The 17,820-nt window shown below is 39.3% G+C and overlaps 1 protein-coding gene across 5 annotated transcripts in view; it reads right to left on the bottom strand.

Annotated features, from left to right (window-relative positions):
- Window positions 1-335: 335 nt before the first annotated feature.
- Window positions 336-17,820, bottom strand: part of LOC106867896 (calcium-binding protein P) — an 85,877-nt gene continuing 68,392 nt past the window's right edge. For all 5 annotated transcript variants that reach the window (XR_008264938.1, XM_052970869.1, XM_052970872.1 and 2 more), the window contains 2 exons: window positions 4,840-5,183; window positions 336-1,058 (listed from right to left, as the gene is read on the bottom strand). Coding sequence is in view for 4 of the 5 variants with exons in the window: in XM_052970869.1 (XP_052826829.1) it covers window positions 956-1,058; window positions 4,840-5,183 (447 nt within the window). In the remaining variant the exon portion in view is untranslated. The remainder of the gene's footprint in view (window positions 1,059-4,839; window positions 5,184-17,820) is intronic.

The raw sequence follows: 17,820 nt of genomic DNA, 5'->3' as shown, positions 1-17,820 counted from the left end.
GAGAGAGAGAGAGAAGATAAAGAGCAGAAGAAATTGGATATAAAGAGAGTAAGATTTAAGAGTAGATATCTCAGGAGAGAGGGAGAGAGAGAGAGATGGGTGGAGAGGAAAATTTATATCTGTAATTGAGATTTGTGTGTGTATGTGTGTACACATGTGGATTGTTTCAGTCTATGTACGTGTATTTATGTATGCTTGCATCAGCTTATAGAATGTGTATGTATGCATATATTTATATATATATATACACACACACACACACAACGTTGCATAAATATATATAAACATTATATCAATATACACATATAATATGTATGGGTGTGTTTATTTTTATATATATATATATATATATATATACACACACACACACACACACACATATATATGTATGTATGTATTTATTTATTTGTACTTTGTGACAGATTGAAGCGGTGCCAATGAAGATTCCTGCGTATGTGTATATTTGCGTATGCGCTTGCGCAATGTTAATCTGATAACAATGACACAACACCGACATTGAAACAACCAAACAACCACAGAGTCCACTACTGACCACCACCACCACCACCACTGGCACCAACAACAGCAGTAGCAACACAATCCCCCCAAAAAAAACAACAAAAAAAAAGGCTTTCTCACTCCATTGGAATCACTGGAAATCGGTCAACATCAAACATTGGTCATTGGAAACAGAAGAAGCAAAAACCTATCAACCGGGGCACATTGTCCGCAGGCACTTAAGGTTTCTATTTATATTTTATTATAGAATTTAAAAAATTTTTTAAAAACATTTTTGTGTTAAGAGATTTAGAGTTGGTGGTCAATGTTTTTGTGGGGGTCAGTTTTTTTTTTTTTTTTTTTTACATAAGGCTGAAGAAGAGTCCAACATTGTTATTAGTATCATCACCATGTCGACATTATAATTACTATTATCATTATGGTACAGTAAGTAGGGTCAGTCTAAGGCATCCAAGCAACAACAGGCAAGACAAGCGGCACACAAGGCAAGCAAACAACAGGATTCCGTGTCATTTCGGCGCCTTTCCTCCACAATGTATCTGCAAAAAGAGACAAAAATAGATGAAAAAAAAAAACACACAGAATGTTTGTGTATGTTTCTAGGTATGTGTATATATAAATGTGGCTGCGTGGTAAAATGTTTGCTTTCAAAGCACAAGGTTTCAAGTTCAGTCCTACTGCATGGCACCTTGGGTAAATGTCTTTTGCTATAACCCCAGTCTGACCAAAGCTTCGTGAGTGAATATATACACAACAGGTGTCTTTCAGTTATTTCTTTATTGCCCACAAGGGGCTAAACATAGAGGGGACAAACAAGGACAGACAAAGGGATTAAGTCGATTACATCGACCCCAGTGCGTAACTGGTACTTAATTTATCTACCCTGAAAGGATGAAAGGCAAAGTCGACCTCGGCGGAATTTGAACTCAGAACGTAGCGGCAGACAAAATGCCGCTAAGCATTTCACCTGGCGTGCTAACATTTCTGCCAACCAAATCCACTCACAAGGCTCTGGTTGGCCTGAGGCTATAGTAGAAACACTTTCCCAAGGTGCTATACAGTGGGACTGAACCTGAAACCATGTGGTTGGGAAGCAACCTTAGTCCCAAAATATAACATGCCTTAGTCCCAAAATATTTTTTCAAGCTTTAACTGCTTTCACCATTCTAAAAAATAATAATTATACATTCACACAACCACACTCACTACTTCAGGAACAAGTGCATGCTTATACACACAAATCATATATCATCCTCATTTCAACATTCATTTCCCCAATGGTCAGATGAAACTTGGCTGGGGCAGATTTTCCTATGGCCAGATTCCATTCCAGCTACCAACCTTCACCTGTTTCCATGCAACATAATATTTCCCTTAACTTATCAAGAAATAAACAAAACCTGAACATGCTTTCATGAAGGATTGTAAACAAAAGGCACCGTTTGGTGCGAACAGTAACTTGTTAGCAATTAGTGTACACATCAAAGAAAGGGGAATAAACGCACTCACTCACTCCCCACACATACAAATATATAAGATGAACTTCTTCAAGTCTCCATTTAATAAATTTCACTCCCAAGGCACTGGTCAACCCATGACTGGAGTAGTGTCCATGCAGTGGGAGTGAACCCAAGACTATGTAGCTTTCAAACAAAATTCTAAACCACACAGCCATGCCTATATTATACTACTACTACTGTTATTACTGAGTGAGAAAGCAGTGCATGCCATCAAAATGATGCAGGAGTACAAATAAATGAAACCCAATAGAATACCCATCATGACTACCCGTCTGATAAGAGTACACCAGGCAGATACATCACAACCATATGTGCATGGCACTGTGGCCTTACATCATAATAAACAGCGCATGGACCTTGCAGATGGGACCCAGTTAGAATTTTCTTGAGATCGACTAGCCCATCCTGCTCAAAAGGTCCCTGAATAAGGGTTGTTTAAGGATGTTGAACAAAACACCCATGTTTCCAGAGGTGAATTATTCAAAGCCGAAAGAATTTCTTTCAACACATGGCTATGTTGCCTCCCCACCCACTACTTCTGCTCATGATCAGAGATGCACATATCATCAGCCACCAAGGGACATGGTCAACTGGTTAAGGTCAAACAACTGACAAGCAAATCTGTGGTATTGAGCAGAATATTTGCTGTAGCCCATCTTTTTATACCAAGACAAAACAAAACAATGTGCATTATGACACTTCCCAATGAGTTAAGATCAGAAACCAAGAGAGCCACTGCCTGGTACTGTATCAGGGCCTATTATTATTATTATTATTATTATTATTATTAAGACAACAACTAACCTCCTTCCTCTAAAAATTGCTGGCCTTGAGCAAAAATTAGATACAATAGTAAACATTTATAGGGGGAGATACAGCTGATAGCTATATCTCACACTGGACATATTTAGAACAAAGTCACTGTTCTATTTAGTTAATTCGCTTTGCTAGGCTGTCTAGTGCTCTACTGCCTATCACTTCACATTCACTATGACAACAAATTAGATAACAATGTGTAGATAAATTACTTGCGAGTCAAGTATTCCTTTTATCTTTCACAAGAAATTGTGGAGTGGTTTAGTGGAGGTTGTTGCTGTTATTGTTGAAATGTTAAGTCAATTTTTTTATTGAAGATATTTAGTAATCAGGCGGAGGAATACATAATATCCTCACTGAAGATATTGAGGTTAGGTAGCACACAGTAGGTGGGTTACTAGGTCACCATTGAAGGGGTAGGGTGATTTGGAAGACAGCTGGTTGGTTGTTGTGTGTGAAGGTGCATGGTTCAGTGGTTAGAGTGTTGAGCTTATGACTGTGAGGTTGTGAGTTTGATTCCTGGATTGGACTGCGTGTTGTGTTCTTGAGCAAGACACTTTATTTCACGTTGCTCCAGTTCACTCAGCTGTAGAAATGAGTTGCTATGTCACTGGTGCCAAGCCGTATTGGCCCCTTTGCCTTTCTCTTGGATAACATCAGTGGCGTGGAGAGGGGAGGCCGGTATGTATGAGCGACTGCTGGCCTTCCATAAACAACCTTGCCCAGGCTTGTGCCTGGGAGACGGTAACTTTCTAGGTGCAATCTATTGGTCACTCATGACTGAAGGGGGTCACCCAGTGGGTTGTAACATCACCACTGACAATATGATTTCTCCTTTACAGATCACAGTGTTCTGCGAGACAGATGTCCACCTTCAATTTCTGCAGACAAGAGTGAAATTTCTCTCACTTATCCTCGTTACAAGCTGGCAGACTCATTAGCACGCTGAGCGAAATGCTTTCTTTTACATTCTTTTACTTGTTTCAGTCATATGACTGCAGCCATGCTGGAGCACCACCTTTAGTTGAAGAAATCGTCTCCAGGACTTATTCTTTGTAAGTCTAGTATTTGTATTGGTCTCTTTTGCCAAACCGCTAAGTTTTGGGGATGTAAACATGCAGACATCGGTTGTCAGGCAATAGCAGGGGAACAAACACAGATACACACACACATGAATATAATAGGCTTCTTCTCTCAGTTTCCGTCTGCCAAATCTACTCACAAGGCTTTGGTCTGCCCAAAGATATAGTAGAAGACACTTGCCCAAGGTGCCACGCAGTGGGACTGAACCTGGAACTATGTGGTTGGGAATCAAGATTCTTACCACACAGCCACTCCTGATATTTAAAAAAAATTTTTTACTGACCCTGAAAAAAATGAAAGACAAATCTGCTGGATAGGATTTGAACTCAGATCATAGAGAGTCAGAATAAACAGTACAAAATACTTTGTCAGACACCTGTAACCACTCAGCCAATTCATCACCTAGAGCAGGGGGCTTCCCAACTTTATTTTGTGGAAGGGGGCTAGATGATTACATTGACCCCCAGTGCTCAACTGGTACTAATCTTATCAATCCCAACAGGATGAAAGGCACAGTCTACCTTGGCAGAAATTCCACTAAGCATTTTGTCTAGCTTGCTAATGAATCTGCCAGCTCAGCATGTTAAAGGTTAGAGCCCTGGTTAAGTTTAAGGGATGGAAAATTAATTGTCCCTTTGGCAATTAATTACACTTCATGGATTACAAGGTATTGGTTACCTTGCAAGACCACAATTGACCCCTACAAGAGACAAACTGAAAAGGATGCTTCTAAGCAGTCGCTTAACTTATTAGATATAGCAGAGCGATTTTCCCTCGCATCTAACAATGTACAAGCAATGCCTGATAAAATTACAGAATGCCTTTGATTATTATTTTGCTCAGCCAAGGCTGACCTGGGGTTAAAAAGTACAACAACAACAACAATCATAAAATTACTTACGTAGGTTGACCGTATGGCTGAGGTTGACCGTATGGCTGAGGTTGTCCATAGTAAACTGGTTGGGGTGGGGGTCCATAGCCTGGCTGCATTGGAGGATAAGGTGCTGGCTGTCCCGGTGGATAGGGACCTCCAGCATAATAGCCTGGTGGCATTTGCTGTGCCATTGGTGGGTACTGTCCTGGTGTCTGGTAACTTGAGTAGGGTGGTGCTGTGGCGTGCGCTCCAGCTGGGGGAGGATAAGGGAATGTTTCCAAGGTTTTCTGCCCAGGCCTTGGTTGTGTCGAGTATGGTGGAGGTGGTGGATTTTGTGAAACAAATGGCGTATTAGCTGGATTGGACATAACCTGAAAGACATAGAAATAATAATAATAATAACGGTTCCAAATTTTGCCATAAAGGCAGCTATTTTGGGGGAGAGGATGAGTCAATAACATTGACCCCCAAGTACTCAGCTGGTACTTAATTTATCGACTCCGAAAAGATGAAAGGTAAAGTTGACCTCAACAGAATTTGAACTCAGAACATAGTGACAGGCAAAATACCACAAAGCATTTTGCCTGGCATGCTAACAATTCTGCCAGATTATCACCTTAATAATAATAATAATAATAATAATAATAATAATAATAATTAACAATCCTTTCTACTGTAGGCACAAGTGTGACATTTTGAGGAACGAAGTTCTCAAATGATTCTTATTTCATTGAGCCTGCCTCCAAGAGGATGAAAAACAAAGTAGAATTCTTTCTACAGTAGGTATATAACACCTGAAATTTGTTAAGGTGGGAACTAGTTAATTATGCTGACGCTTGTGCTCAGTTACTATATATTTTATTGACCCCTAAAAGGCTAAAATCTCAGAGGCATTAATCAGGATGTAAAGCAAGAACAAATGCCAAAAAGCATTTTGTCCAGTATGCTAACAATTCTACCAGCTCGTTAACTTAATAATAATTAGAAACATTCAAGCAATAATAAATCTCTGAGCAAGTTATAAACAGTAACAGCACAGAATTGTGAAGTATATTTGCCACCTAAATGTGGCTGATCTATAGTGGATGATGCTACTGTTGTTTATAGCCCTAGGAAGACGTCTCCTCCAGCTGGTTAACGATACACTGTCTGCGTCTGATTAGTATTTGCGAAGGGAAATTATCGTTCCCCTCTCTAGCCTTATGTGATACATACAGACCTGGGCTTCTGGGAAGTAACCTGTCATCAGCATGTGACAGTCACCAGTTTTTTTTCTTTATTATAGGCATAAAGCCTTAATATAGAAAGGACATTACAAGGACAAACGTGGGGTACATAGAATGATTTATGAATGAATTACGAGGTGTGAAAAATTATGATGATAAAATGGTTTTCTACCCAACAAAGTAGAAAGTTCCATTTTACTGTTTTTACAATTCAGTTTGTGTCGTGTTTACCCCACAAAAATATTTAGATCTGCAAAATTTACCACTGGTGGTAATTCATCGTATCGAACTCAAGATGGTGTATTGTCCACTCTGCTTCCGAATATCTCTGTCAGTCTAGCTGCCCCTTCGTCATCCAGCAACACTGCTTTCAGGTTTTTACTCTCCTTTTCTGCCAATCTCACCCTTATTACGCCTTTCATTTTTCTATTTCAACACTTTTCTCGTACATCACTATCAGTCTTTCATGTTTTCCTTTGGGTAATATTCTCTCTTCATTTTCTGTCGTTACTACTGGTATTTCTATTTCGCTCTGCTGCTCGTCTTCCAGTTCGTTCCGTTCCTCCTCTTCCTTACTTGTTGAAGGCTCCGGTTCCTGTGTTCGATCTCCCAGTGATTCATTTTTACTTTTTCTCTACTTTTCTTTTCTTTTTCGGAGGGGATTCACTATTTTCTCTCCTCTCTACCTCAGTGAACTCTGTTATTACATTTACTTCTTCCTGGCACTCCACCTCCTGTTTGTATTTCTGGGGACACTTTGCCTTTATGTGCCCCCTTACTCCACATTCAAAACATACTAGCGGTCTGCTCTCCACCATGATTCTCAATCTGGTTTATTCGGGTAGGATTATCTCTTCCACAATTTTGTGGAGGTCAGGTAGGCTGATATGTACCATTACTTCCAGGCCATATCCCCATTAGTTGACCTCCGCTGTCTTTGACATTTTCAGTATCTTTGCTTTCTTCTCTATATTGTAGAGGATGGTTGCCACAAGCCAGTCCTCGTTAATTTCAGGTGGCACTCTCCCTATCCTTACTCTGGCTGCGCGTCTGCCACAGTAAGTAGGTAAGAGTGCTCACTGTGCCGATTTCAAGGCTACGGTGGAGTTCTTCTTTGAGTAAAATATTGTCTTGTAGACGCTTACAAATGTGTGAGGAGGAGGTATAATTAATTAGATTGATACCTACTTTAATTGATTCTAGGAAGATGAAAAGACAATTTCGGCGGGGTTAGAATTCTGATGTACCAAAGAAGTACATCGTCCATCGCTCTCCCCATTTGTCAACTACTGCTCTGAAGAACAGGGCTACAAATTTATAAAATCTCTGGCATGCTTTAATACGTGCTTGATATTCACTTAGCGGTCCCGGCGAAATTTGATCTCAGACCACAGAAGAAACCAACCAAACACGGCAACGCGTACTCTCCACCACCGCCATCGCCACTAGTCCACTTAGGCCTCATTATATGTTGACAATCAATCCCACCTGACTTACATAGAATACCTGGTTATAAAGATCACATGTGTCTAAAGCGGAGAGCCCCTTTAAGAAGTACAGAGACGACAAGCTATTGTAACAGTAGAAGTGAGACGGGAAAATTATCCGGTTTTCGAATACAAAAGACAAAGCAACAAGCGTCAGCTAATGACCTTACATAGTTGTCTCCCTTAGAGTGAGACCACGCGTTCAGCTTTTGGTCCCGATGTCTTTATAAGTAGAAGGTATTAGGGAAGAAATGAAGTTGTAGAGAGGAATACAACTGATAGAAACAAATCTTCGATAAATTACTGGTACTTATTTCGTCGTCCCCCAAGAAGGTTGACAGAAAATCAACATCAGCGAGATTTGAACCGAAAATATAAAGGGAGATAACTTAGTAAAGCACACTCGTGTTGTCCAATGTTGTGCGCCGTCTTCGCTCATATATTTCTCACAGGAACAGAAGGATTACAAGATAAACGACGTGGCGAGGAGAGGTATGATGAATTACTAAATCCCGAGAGGATGAAACGAAAGATGGCATCGTAAACGTCGTAACTAAATACTGTTTGTCATTTTGACCGACCTTTATAAGATTTTGGCGTTTTGTATCTCATTTACAAGGTGCAGGATGTGAACCCATCGATCGAAACGGAGGATTGTGTTGCACCTCGGGATGGTCGTTAAGCCATTCTTTTGTTATTAAGTAACATACACATAAATATACACACACACACGTATATATATATACAATACACACACACACACACATATATATATACAATACACACACACACACATATATATATACAATACACACACACACACATATATATATACAATACACACACACACACATATATATACAATACACACACACACATATATATACAATACACACACACACACACACACATATATACAATACACACACACACACACACATATATATACAATACACACACACACACACACATATATACAATACACACACACACATACATATATACAATACACACACACACATACATATATACAATACACACATACATATATACAATACACACATACATATATACAATACACACACACACACATATATACAATACACACACACATACATATATACAATACACACACACACACACATATATACAATACACACACACACACATACATATATACAATACACACACACACATACATATATACAATACACACACACACACACACATACATACAATACACACATACATACATACATACATACAATACACACACACACACATACATACAATACACACACACACACACATACATACAATACACACACACACATACATACAATACACACGCATACATATATATATATATATATATATATATATACATACATATATATATATATATATACATACATACAATACACACATACATAGATAGATACACTTGTATATATATGTATATATACAGACATATTCACACTCATACACACATATACACATTTTATACGTATGTTGTGCAGTATAGACACGACGAGTGGCTGACTGCACGTGATAGAGGGACATTCGAGATGAGGTGCAGCAAGCGGGTATTGCGCATCAGTGGGGGAAGACCGTAAAACGAACGATTCGGCTCAAGAGATGGAAGCAGAACAAAAAACCTGGTGGCGGTGGCCAGACGTCGAAAAGTGCAGAACCTTTATGTCCGCATTGTGGACAGACATCGAAACCGAGGGCGACAAATATGAAGATGGAGTGAATAGCATCGAATATTGGATAGGGGGAACCTTGGCGGAGCGGGACGCAGCGTGCAGTTGTAGTATGAGATCGCAGTGTGTGATTGGGATTGCTGAGGCTTTGCAACCATGGGCTTTCGGGTTCAATTCTATGGGCGGCACCTTCGGCAAGTGTCTTCTGCTATAGCCCTGTGAGTATATTTGATAGATGTAAACTATATGGAAGCACGTCGTATGGGCATAGGCGCAGGCGTGGCAGTACAATAAGACGTTTGCTTCCCAATCATATGGTTCTGGGTTCAAACCCACTGCGTAGATCCTTGAGGCGCAGGAGTGGCTGTGTGGTAAGTAGCTTTCTTACCAGTTACATGGTTCCAGGTTCAGTCCCACTGCGTGGCACCTTGGGCAAGTGTCTTCTACTATAGCCTCGGGCCGACCAAAACCTTGTGAGTGGATATGGTAGATGGAAACTGAAAGAAGCCCGTCGCATATGTGTATGTATGTCTGTGTTTGTGCCCCCAACTTCGCTTGACAACCGATGCTGGTGTGTTTACGTCCCCGTAACTTAGCGGTTCGGCAAAAGAGAAAGATAGAGTAAGTACTAGGCTTACAAAGAATAAGTCCTGGGTCGATTTGCTCGACTAAAGGCGGTGCTCCATCATGGCCGCAGTCAAATAACTGAAACAAGTAAAGGAGTATAGCCTCGGGCCGATCAAAGCCTTGTTGAGTGGATTTGGTAGACGGAAGCAGAAAGCCAGTCGTGTGTGTGGGTGTGTGTCTATCATTGCTTGACAACTGGTGCTTGTATGTTTACATCCCCCGTATTCTAGCGGTTCGACAAAAAAACCCAATAGAATAAGTACCAGGTTTTAAAAAAATAAGTACTGGAGTATGTTCGTTCAACAAAATTTCTTTATGGCGGTGCTCCAGCACGGCTGCATTTTAATGACTAAAAGAAGTAAAAGGTGACAAGAGATTTGCCTGCTATTTCTAGCAAGTTGAGTGCCTACATGCAGTTCATCGTGTCAGTGTGCGCGCGCCCGATAACATTGGGTTGTCAGATAAATTCGTTCGCTTTCTCCATTAAAAAAAAAAAATTATAATCCTTTCCAATGTTATTTGATTTTTTTTTCTCGTTTTTACAAGATTCTTTATGTGAACTCGTGTGTTGAAGCGTATTTTATTTGGTCTGGGGAGAGTCATTCTCTTTTCACTATTGAAAAGGTTGCAAGACGCAACGAAAATTTTACAAAGAATAAGTATGTAAATGAGAGGAAATCGAACCGGTGAGTGTGTTAAATAATAAGGCCCTTCGGACACAATAAAATGTTATTTGAATTAACAAGAAAAAAATATTTTTTATAATAGTATTTTTGTGTTGTACCTCTGTTTTTCCTCCACAACTTTTTGTTTACCTTTTTTGAAATTCGAATAAATTTTTACCTCTTTTTCAGACTAATAACGATGAAGGCTTAAATACAAAAGAAAAAGAAAAAAAATCGAACGAATTCATCTAACATTGATTTTTCAAGTTAAAGGAAAAAAATATCAATGAAAGAGTTGTTTCCCCTTGATAAACACTATTTCTTTTTGTTCTGTGCGTAACCAAGGAAACCTGACGCCGCCTCTGTAACCGTAAACACTAAACAACACACAATCACCTCCAATTCAACAATCATCAGAGTACAATCATTAACCCCCCCCCACTCGCTTGTTTCCCTGTCATTTCTCTCTTTCACCCCTCCCTGCCTATTATTACACTATTATAAATTACTATCATTATTTCCACATTAACGAGGTCTTGTATCCGACACAAGGCCACAGCACGAAGGGAAAAGAGAGAGAGGGAGAGGAATGTTACAGAAAGTGTGAAACAGAGAGAAAGACGATGTATGAAAGGGGTGAAACGCTGTATGTGATATCTATCTTTCTATCTAAATTCTTTTTACAAGAATAATGTTGACAGTGAGTTCGAAGTCACGTAAAAGCATGTACTCCACAAAAAGTCTTGAGTAATCTTTCAGTTTAATATAAAATTGTTTTTATTATGAGAGAGAGAGAGAGAAATGAACGCTACCATGTTATCTCGTATACGTATATATATATATATATATATGTATGTATATACACACACATACACACACATATATACACATACATACAATATACGTACACACACACACGCATATATATAATTAGTGTGTGTTTACATGCAGCCGTAAAATGTCAAGGTAACATATTTTAACTCGTGCAAGCAATGGAAACGCCCCCCCCCCCATATAAATCGTATACACATGTTTTACGGATACGTATATGTACTTGTGTGTGCGAACACACACAGTAATTAATCAAAATAGGAGAAGTGAGAGAGGAAGTGTTAATTATTTTGCTTAATTGTTGTATACTCTTCCCCGTTGTGATTCCTGGATTTTCGGAACGACAGTGACGTTAATCCGGCATCCTAGACTCGGCCACTTTCTTGAAAGTCGCACACCCAGTGGAGAGCTTATAGTGAGCTGTTTGAATATTTGAATCCTTACACACACACACACGCAAAAGTAGTTCTGTGGTAAAAGGCTTGCTTCCCAACCACATGGTTCCAGGTTCAGTCCCACTGAGCGGCACGTGTCTTCTGCTATAGCCTCGGGCCTACCAAAGCCTTGTGAGTGGATTTGGTAGATGGAAACTGAAAGAAACCTGTCGTATATATGTGTGTCTGTCTGTCCCCACCACCATTGCTTGACAACCGATGTTGGTGTGTTTACGTCCCCGTAACTTAGCTGTTCAGTATAAGAGACAGTTAGAATAAGTACTAGGCTTACAAAGAATAAGTTCTGAGGTCGATTTGTTCGACTAAAGGCAGGGCTACAATATGTTCGTAGTCAAGTGACTGAAACAAGTAAAAGAATATATACATAAATACACACACACAGAACTTACATACGCACAGTTTTAGTAGAAAGTATTTTATCATGGTGCATTAACGTGAATCATCTGTATATATGTCTGCCCTTGTATTCTTGAACTGTAATCCAAACACCCACAACAACCATATTTATTATCGTTTGATATTACACAGGGAAAGGCGGTGAGCAGGCAGAATCATTAGCACGCTGGGCGAAATGCTTAGCGGTATTTTGTCTGTCTCTACATTCTGAGTACAAATTCTGCTGAGGTTGACTTTGCCTTTCCTTTCAGAGGTCGATAAATTAAGTACCAGTTGCGTATTGGGGTTGATCTAATCGACTGCACCCCCCACCTAACAAAATTCTGGGCCTTGTGCCTAGAATAAAGGATATTACACAGGGAAAGTCTCTGAATAACATTTTGACACATAGCAAGCAAATCTCCCTCAAACCACACTAATGTCTGTCAAGTGAGGAGGCATTGAAATGTCAACCTGTATTTGTCTTCCTCTTTCAAGAATAGTGGAACAGAGATAATGAGAAACACTGATGAAGAGAGAGATAGAGAGAGGGAAGCAACGGTGCTGCTGGTAACATTTGTTTAATGCTAAACTTGTTTTCACTTCTCTTCTCTTCCATTTATCTCACAGAGTTCTCAGTACGACATCTCTGGCTCCAATACAAAAGCAACGGGATTGGTTTCTACTCTGGGCACAAGACCTGAAATTTTGGGGGAAGAGGACAGTCGATTAGATCGACCCCAGTATGTAACTGGTACTTAATTTATTGACCCCGAAAGGATGAAAGGCAAAGTTGACTTCGGCAGAATTTGAACAAAAGCAACGTGATTAAACATGCTTTTTACCAAATTTTTTGCAAGGGTGGGGTAATCCAAACCTACGGTATTTTCTCTTAAACCTGAAACTGGCTAAATACCATATGTAACAATTAAAAAATTTTTTTATAATGATCACATCTAAGAGATGATGTGGTCATTTATTAATTAGAGAAATGGTTTTTTTGTAGAACAGCAAGGTGCACCATCTTGTTGGAATATACTGCAATGAACAGCTAATTTCTTCAAGTTTTAAGAGTTTATGGTTGAACTGAAAGGCATTATCCAACTGCATGCTAACTACCTGATCAAATCCTTTTCCAATCAGGTGATAACAGATTAGCCCATGAGGAAATTTTGCCTTACTTGGAAGCAGCGAGGGTTGGTAACAGGAAGGGCATCCAACTGGAAAATTTGCCTCGTCACATTCTGTCTGACCATGCAAGCATGGAAAAGTGGACGCTAAGACAATGATATCCAGTGTATCCTCTTTTCTTGGTCAGTAATGAGGTGTAATTCGAGAGAGATTTGGCCGATATTTCTAACAAGTCAACCAACCTCTTTAAAAACATTTACATGCTGTTTAACTCCAGGTCAAGCCTGGTTGAGCAGGTCGATGATTAAATGCATTCCAACAGTGACAATCCAGTTTTTTTTTTTGTGTGTGTATTATGAGATAAAAAAACAACAAAAAAACAGGACACTGAATAATTTAAAGGTAGAATGAAATCTGAGGAAGATTTGGTTTCTGTATGCAGTCGGTTGTAATGCTACCTATGGAGGTTCTCTCATTGGTTCATTTGTGTATTTGCTGTTGCAGTTTAGCCCCTGGTCAACCATAGCTATCTCAGCAACATTATAGGACCCCAAGCAAAGCAATGTATTGGACCTGTTTACATTAATTTTATATATTTTTTGACAACAAGCCACAGCGTATATATCTTAACTGGATCCCTAGACCTACGAGATTCCCAAGCAGCTGCCCAGTATGTCCAAGCTTTAGGACGGCACTGCAGTCAGCCCTGGTCGAGCAGACTTACCAAAGGCATTCCAGCCATGTTCATGCTGCTATTTCGTGTGCTGTTTCATACAACATTGATCAGTACCTCCCTTTATAGCATAACTATAGATGTGTGTCTTCACTCTGGATTTGGTTCTTTGTAACATTCTGACAAAGGTATATTTTTTTTTAATGGGACACATTTTAGAAGATGTAAATAAGGAAATATTGGAGTTTGTTGTGAAATGTTTTTTCTCCCCGGTGGTGTGGATAATTCACACACCTCGATTTGTTTCTACACAAATTTCTGAAATATTAATATTTTTAAACAATTTTCAACAAGTACATTTCAGATGGTGTAGATTATGATTAGGTTAGGATCTGATGAGGAAAATAATAATAATAATTGGCATGGGATCAGATAATTCATAAACTTTGGCTTTGTTTCAATCATACGATTTGATGAGGTATCCGAATAATCTGTCTCCACTCTCTCCAATTATTTCTCACATCCAATTCTGATATATTTGTAATCTAAGTCATCTGAAAGATATTTGCTGAAATCTTTATTAAAAAATATCAAGATTTTAGCAAGTAATGAGGAAACAAAGTCAGCGGGGCATTCATCTCTAGTTATGCCCCACTTTTTTCATGATGGTGATGCAAGATTTGAGAGACATTTGGATGCTATTTCTAGAGGGTTGAGCGACTTATCGTATAGGCTGGTATATATGTTATAAGTTAAACTGTATTAAAAGGCATTCCAGCCATGATAAATCCATTTTATTTTAAAGGCCAGTGTGACATGGAGTGAGATTTAGCTGCTCTTTCTAGCTGTTGTTAACACTTTGCCTCTCCTGTGTATTATCTGTGATATATGGGATAGACAGATTTCCCTGGTGTGCATGCATTATATATGATACACATTAGCTATTTCCCAACCACAAGAGTATTCTGGGACTTATGAAACGGAAAATTTTATATTACTCAGAATGAATGAAACAAGGGTTGACGAAGAAAAAATGTCTAAAAACGTTTAGAATAAGCTTATGAAAATGCCTTGGACAAGGAAACACGTTTATACTTTGGTTTAATTGAATAACATGAAATAATATTGAAATAGATTTAAAAGAAACACAACAAGAATGAATAATGGATTTAAATTTAGAATAAAATGAAATGAATAAACAAGTCAAGAAATAAATGAATAAAGGTTAAAGTTTGATAAACAATGGAAGATCAGATTGAATAAATTAGTGTCACGAATCAGAACTGTTTAAGTAATTAGAACAGCAGATGAGAAGTGTGGAATTGGGTAGAGTGTATGTGTATGTGTAGGGGGGATAGTGTTGTCTTGCCTCAAGTCAACACTGAATAGGCATATATATGATCAAAGACACTCCAGTTATGACCATCTTGTCTATTTACTAGACACAGTACACACACAATCATATTATCCAATATGTATGTGTGCGTGCGGTTTTGTTTTTTAAAGGCAGGAGAGAACAGTTTTTTTTTTTTTTTTTGATGGTGTGTGGTTAGAAGCTTGCTATACAACCATGTGGTGTCTGGTTCAACCTACTGTGCAGCAGCTTTTACTATAACTGAACTATTTGTCTTTTTTTAAAGTCAGGTACATAATCAGTCGGTTTCTCTTCCCGAAATCGCTAAGTTGTCAAGCACCAAGTAGTGTGTGTACAGGAAGGAGAACAAACACAGACACATATGGGCCTCCATAGTTTCCGTCTATTAAATTTACCTACAAGCAATTGATCGGCCTGGGGCTATAATAGAAAATAAAAAACAAACTTTCCCAAGCTGTCACGGAGTGGGATCGAACTCAAAACGAAGTAACCGCAAAGTGAGCTACTTAACCACATAACTACGCTGGCGCCTATGATAAACAATAAATATTCTTTTCTACTCTAGGCACAAGGTCTAGAAATTTTGGGGGAAGGGGCCAGTCGATCAGATCGACCCCAGTACGCAATTGGTACTTAATTTATCGACCCCGAAAGGATAAAAGGCAAAGTCGACCTCGGTGGAATTTGAACTCAGAACGTAAAGACAGATGAAATACCGCTGAGCATTTTGCCCGGTGTGCTAATGATTCTGCCATCTCACTGCCTTATAAACAATAAATATTGAAAGGACGAACGAGCTCGGCGTGTTATAACAAGTTTTATGTTAGGATCAACTTCATCTTATATGGATCTAATTGATAATTCATTTGATGTCTTATGATAAAATAGAGATAATGTATGTATGTGTTTGCGTGGCTGTGTGTATGTGTGTGTGCATGACTAACATATGCGTGCGGGTAGCTCTGAGTAAGTGTGAACAAGTACAAATAGATACAAGGCCTGAAAAATCGTCAATGTAATCGACCCCAGGAAAAAATATATATATATATATAGCAGACTGCTATAATCCTTTCTACTATAGGCACGAGGTCTGAAATTTGGGTGGAGGGGGAACAGTCGATTACATCGACCCCAGTGCTTCACTGGTACTTAATTTATCTGGTTCACCAGTCCTCAGTCAAATCGTCTAACCTATGCCAGCATGGAAAGTGGACGTCAAACGATGATGATGATAATGGTAAAGACTCCCTTCATTCACAAATGACCAAGGGATTGCACCTAGAAAGTTCCCCTCTGAGGCACAAGCCCGAGCAAGGTTGTTTGTGGAAGACCATCAGTTGCCCATGGATACCAGTCTCCTGTCTCCCTCCTCTATGCCACCAATGTTGTACAAAGTAAAGGCAACTCATTTCTGTAGCTGGGTGAACGGGAGCAGCATGAAATAAAGTGTCTTGCTCAAAAACAAAATACACAACCCTGTCTGGGAATCGAACTCACAACTTCACAATTGTAAGCTCAAACGCCCTAACCAATGTGAGCTATGTGCCTTCACATTGTCTTCTACAATGACAACGAGAGTTCCAGTTGATCAGATCAACAGAAAAACCTGTTTGTGAAATTAACGTGTAAGTGGCTGAGTACTCCAGACACACATACCCATAACGTAGTTTTCAGGGAGATTCAAAGTGATACAGGATGTGACAAGGCTGGTCTCTTTTGAATGAGGCATTACTCACTTTTACCAGCTGAGTGGGTGGGAGCAATGTGAAATAAAGTGTCTTGTTCAAGGCCACAACACACCACCAGGAATCAAACTCACAACCTTATGATCATAAGCCAAATACCCTAACCACTAAGCCATGCACTTCGCACACAGTACACACACACACACACACACACTAAGACTCCTATCCTTGCAGAATCTAGTTTCATGCTACTACAATGATGAATCAACACTAAATCAATAACCCACAATATTTATTCTGCTGCTGTTTTCTCACGTTGTCTGATGATTAGTTCTGATTGAAACCTCAGCCGTTTCCTATTCTCCTATCGTCATTGTAGAGTATTTTTCTTTATACTACTTTTTTTTCTGCGATGCAGAGACTACCACCTCTGCATATTCTTGCCGATACAGAGACCATCAAGAGCCAACGAGGGAGCCTCTACTTGGTCCACCCGAAAAGCTAAAAACAGCAAAAAATGAAAGGCATCAGAAAATCTTGTCCTAGATTGTATCTAAAAACAGGATGGTCACAACTGGAAGGCCTTGACTCTGCTCAATCAAGGTCGATATAAGTAAATAACACTGATCCATCAACACGTGAAAGACCTGCTTCCGGAGGGTTGTTATTGAGGGTCATAAATTATAATAGGGAGAGACAAAAAAAAGGAAGGTGTGTGTGTGAGAGAGAGAGAGAGAGAGAGAGAGAGAGAGAGAGAGAGAGAGAGAGAGAG

This window comes from Octopus bimaculoides, chromosome 9 (assembly GCF_001194135.2).
Source record: "Octopus bimaculoides isolate UCB-OBI-ISO-001 chromosome 9, ASM119413v2, whole genome shotgun sequence".
Lineage (NCBI taxonomy): Eukaryota > Metazoa > Mollusca > Cephalopoda > Octopoda > Octopodidae > Octopus > Octopus bimaculoides.
This window is presented reverse-complemented; position numbering and strand designations above follow the sequence as displayed.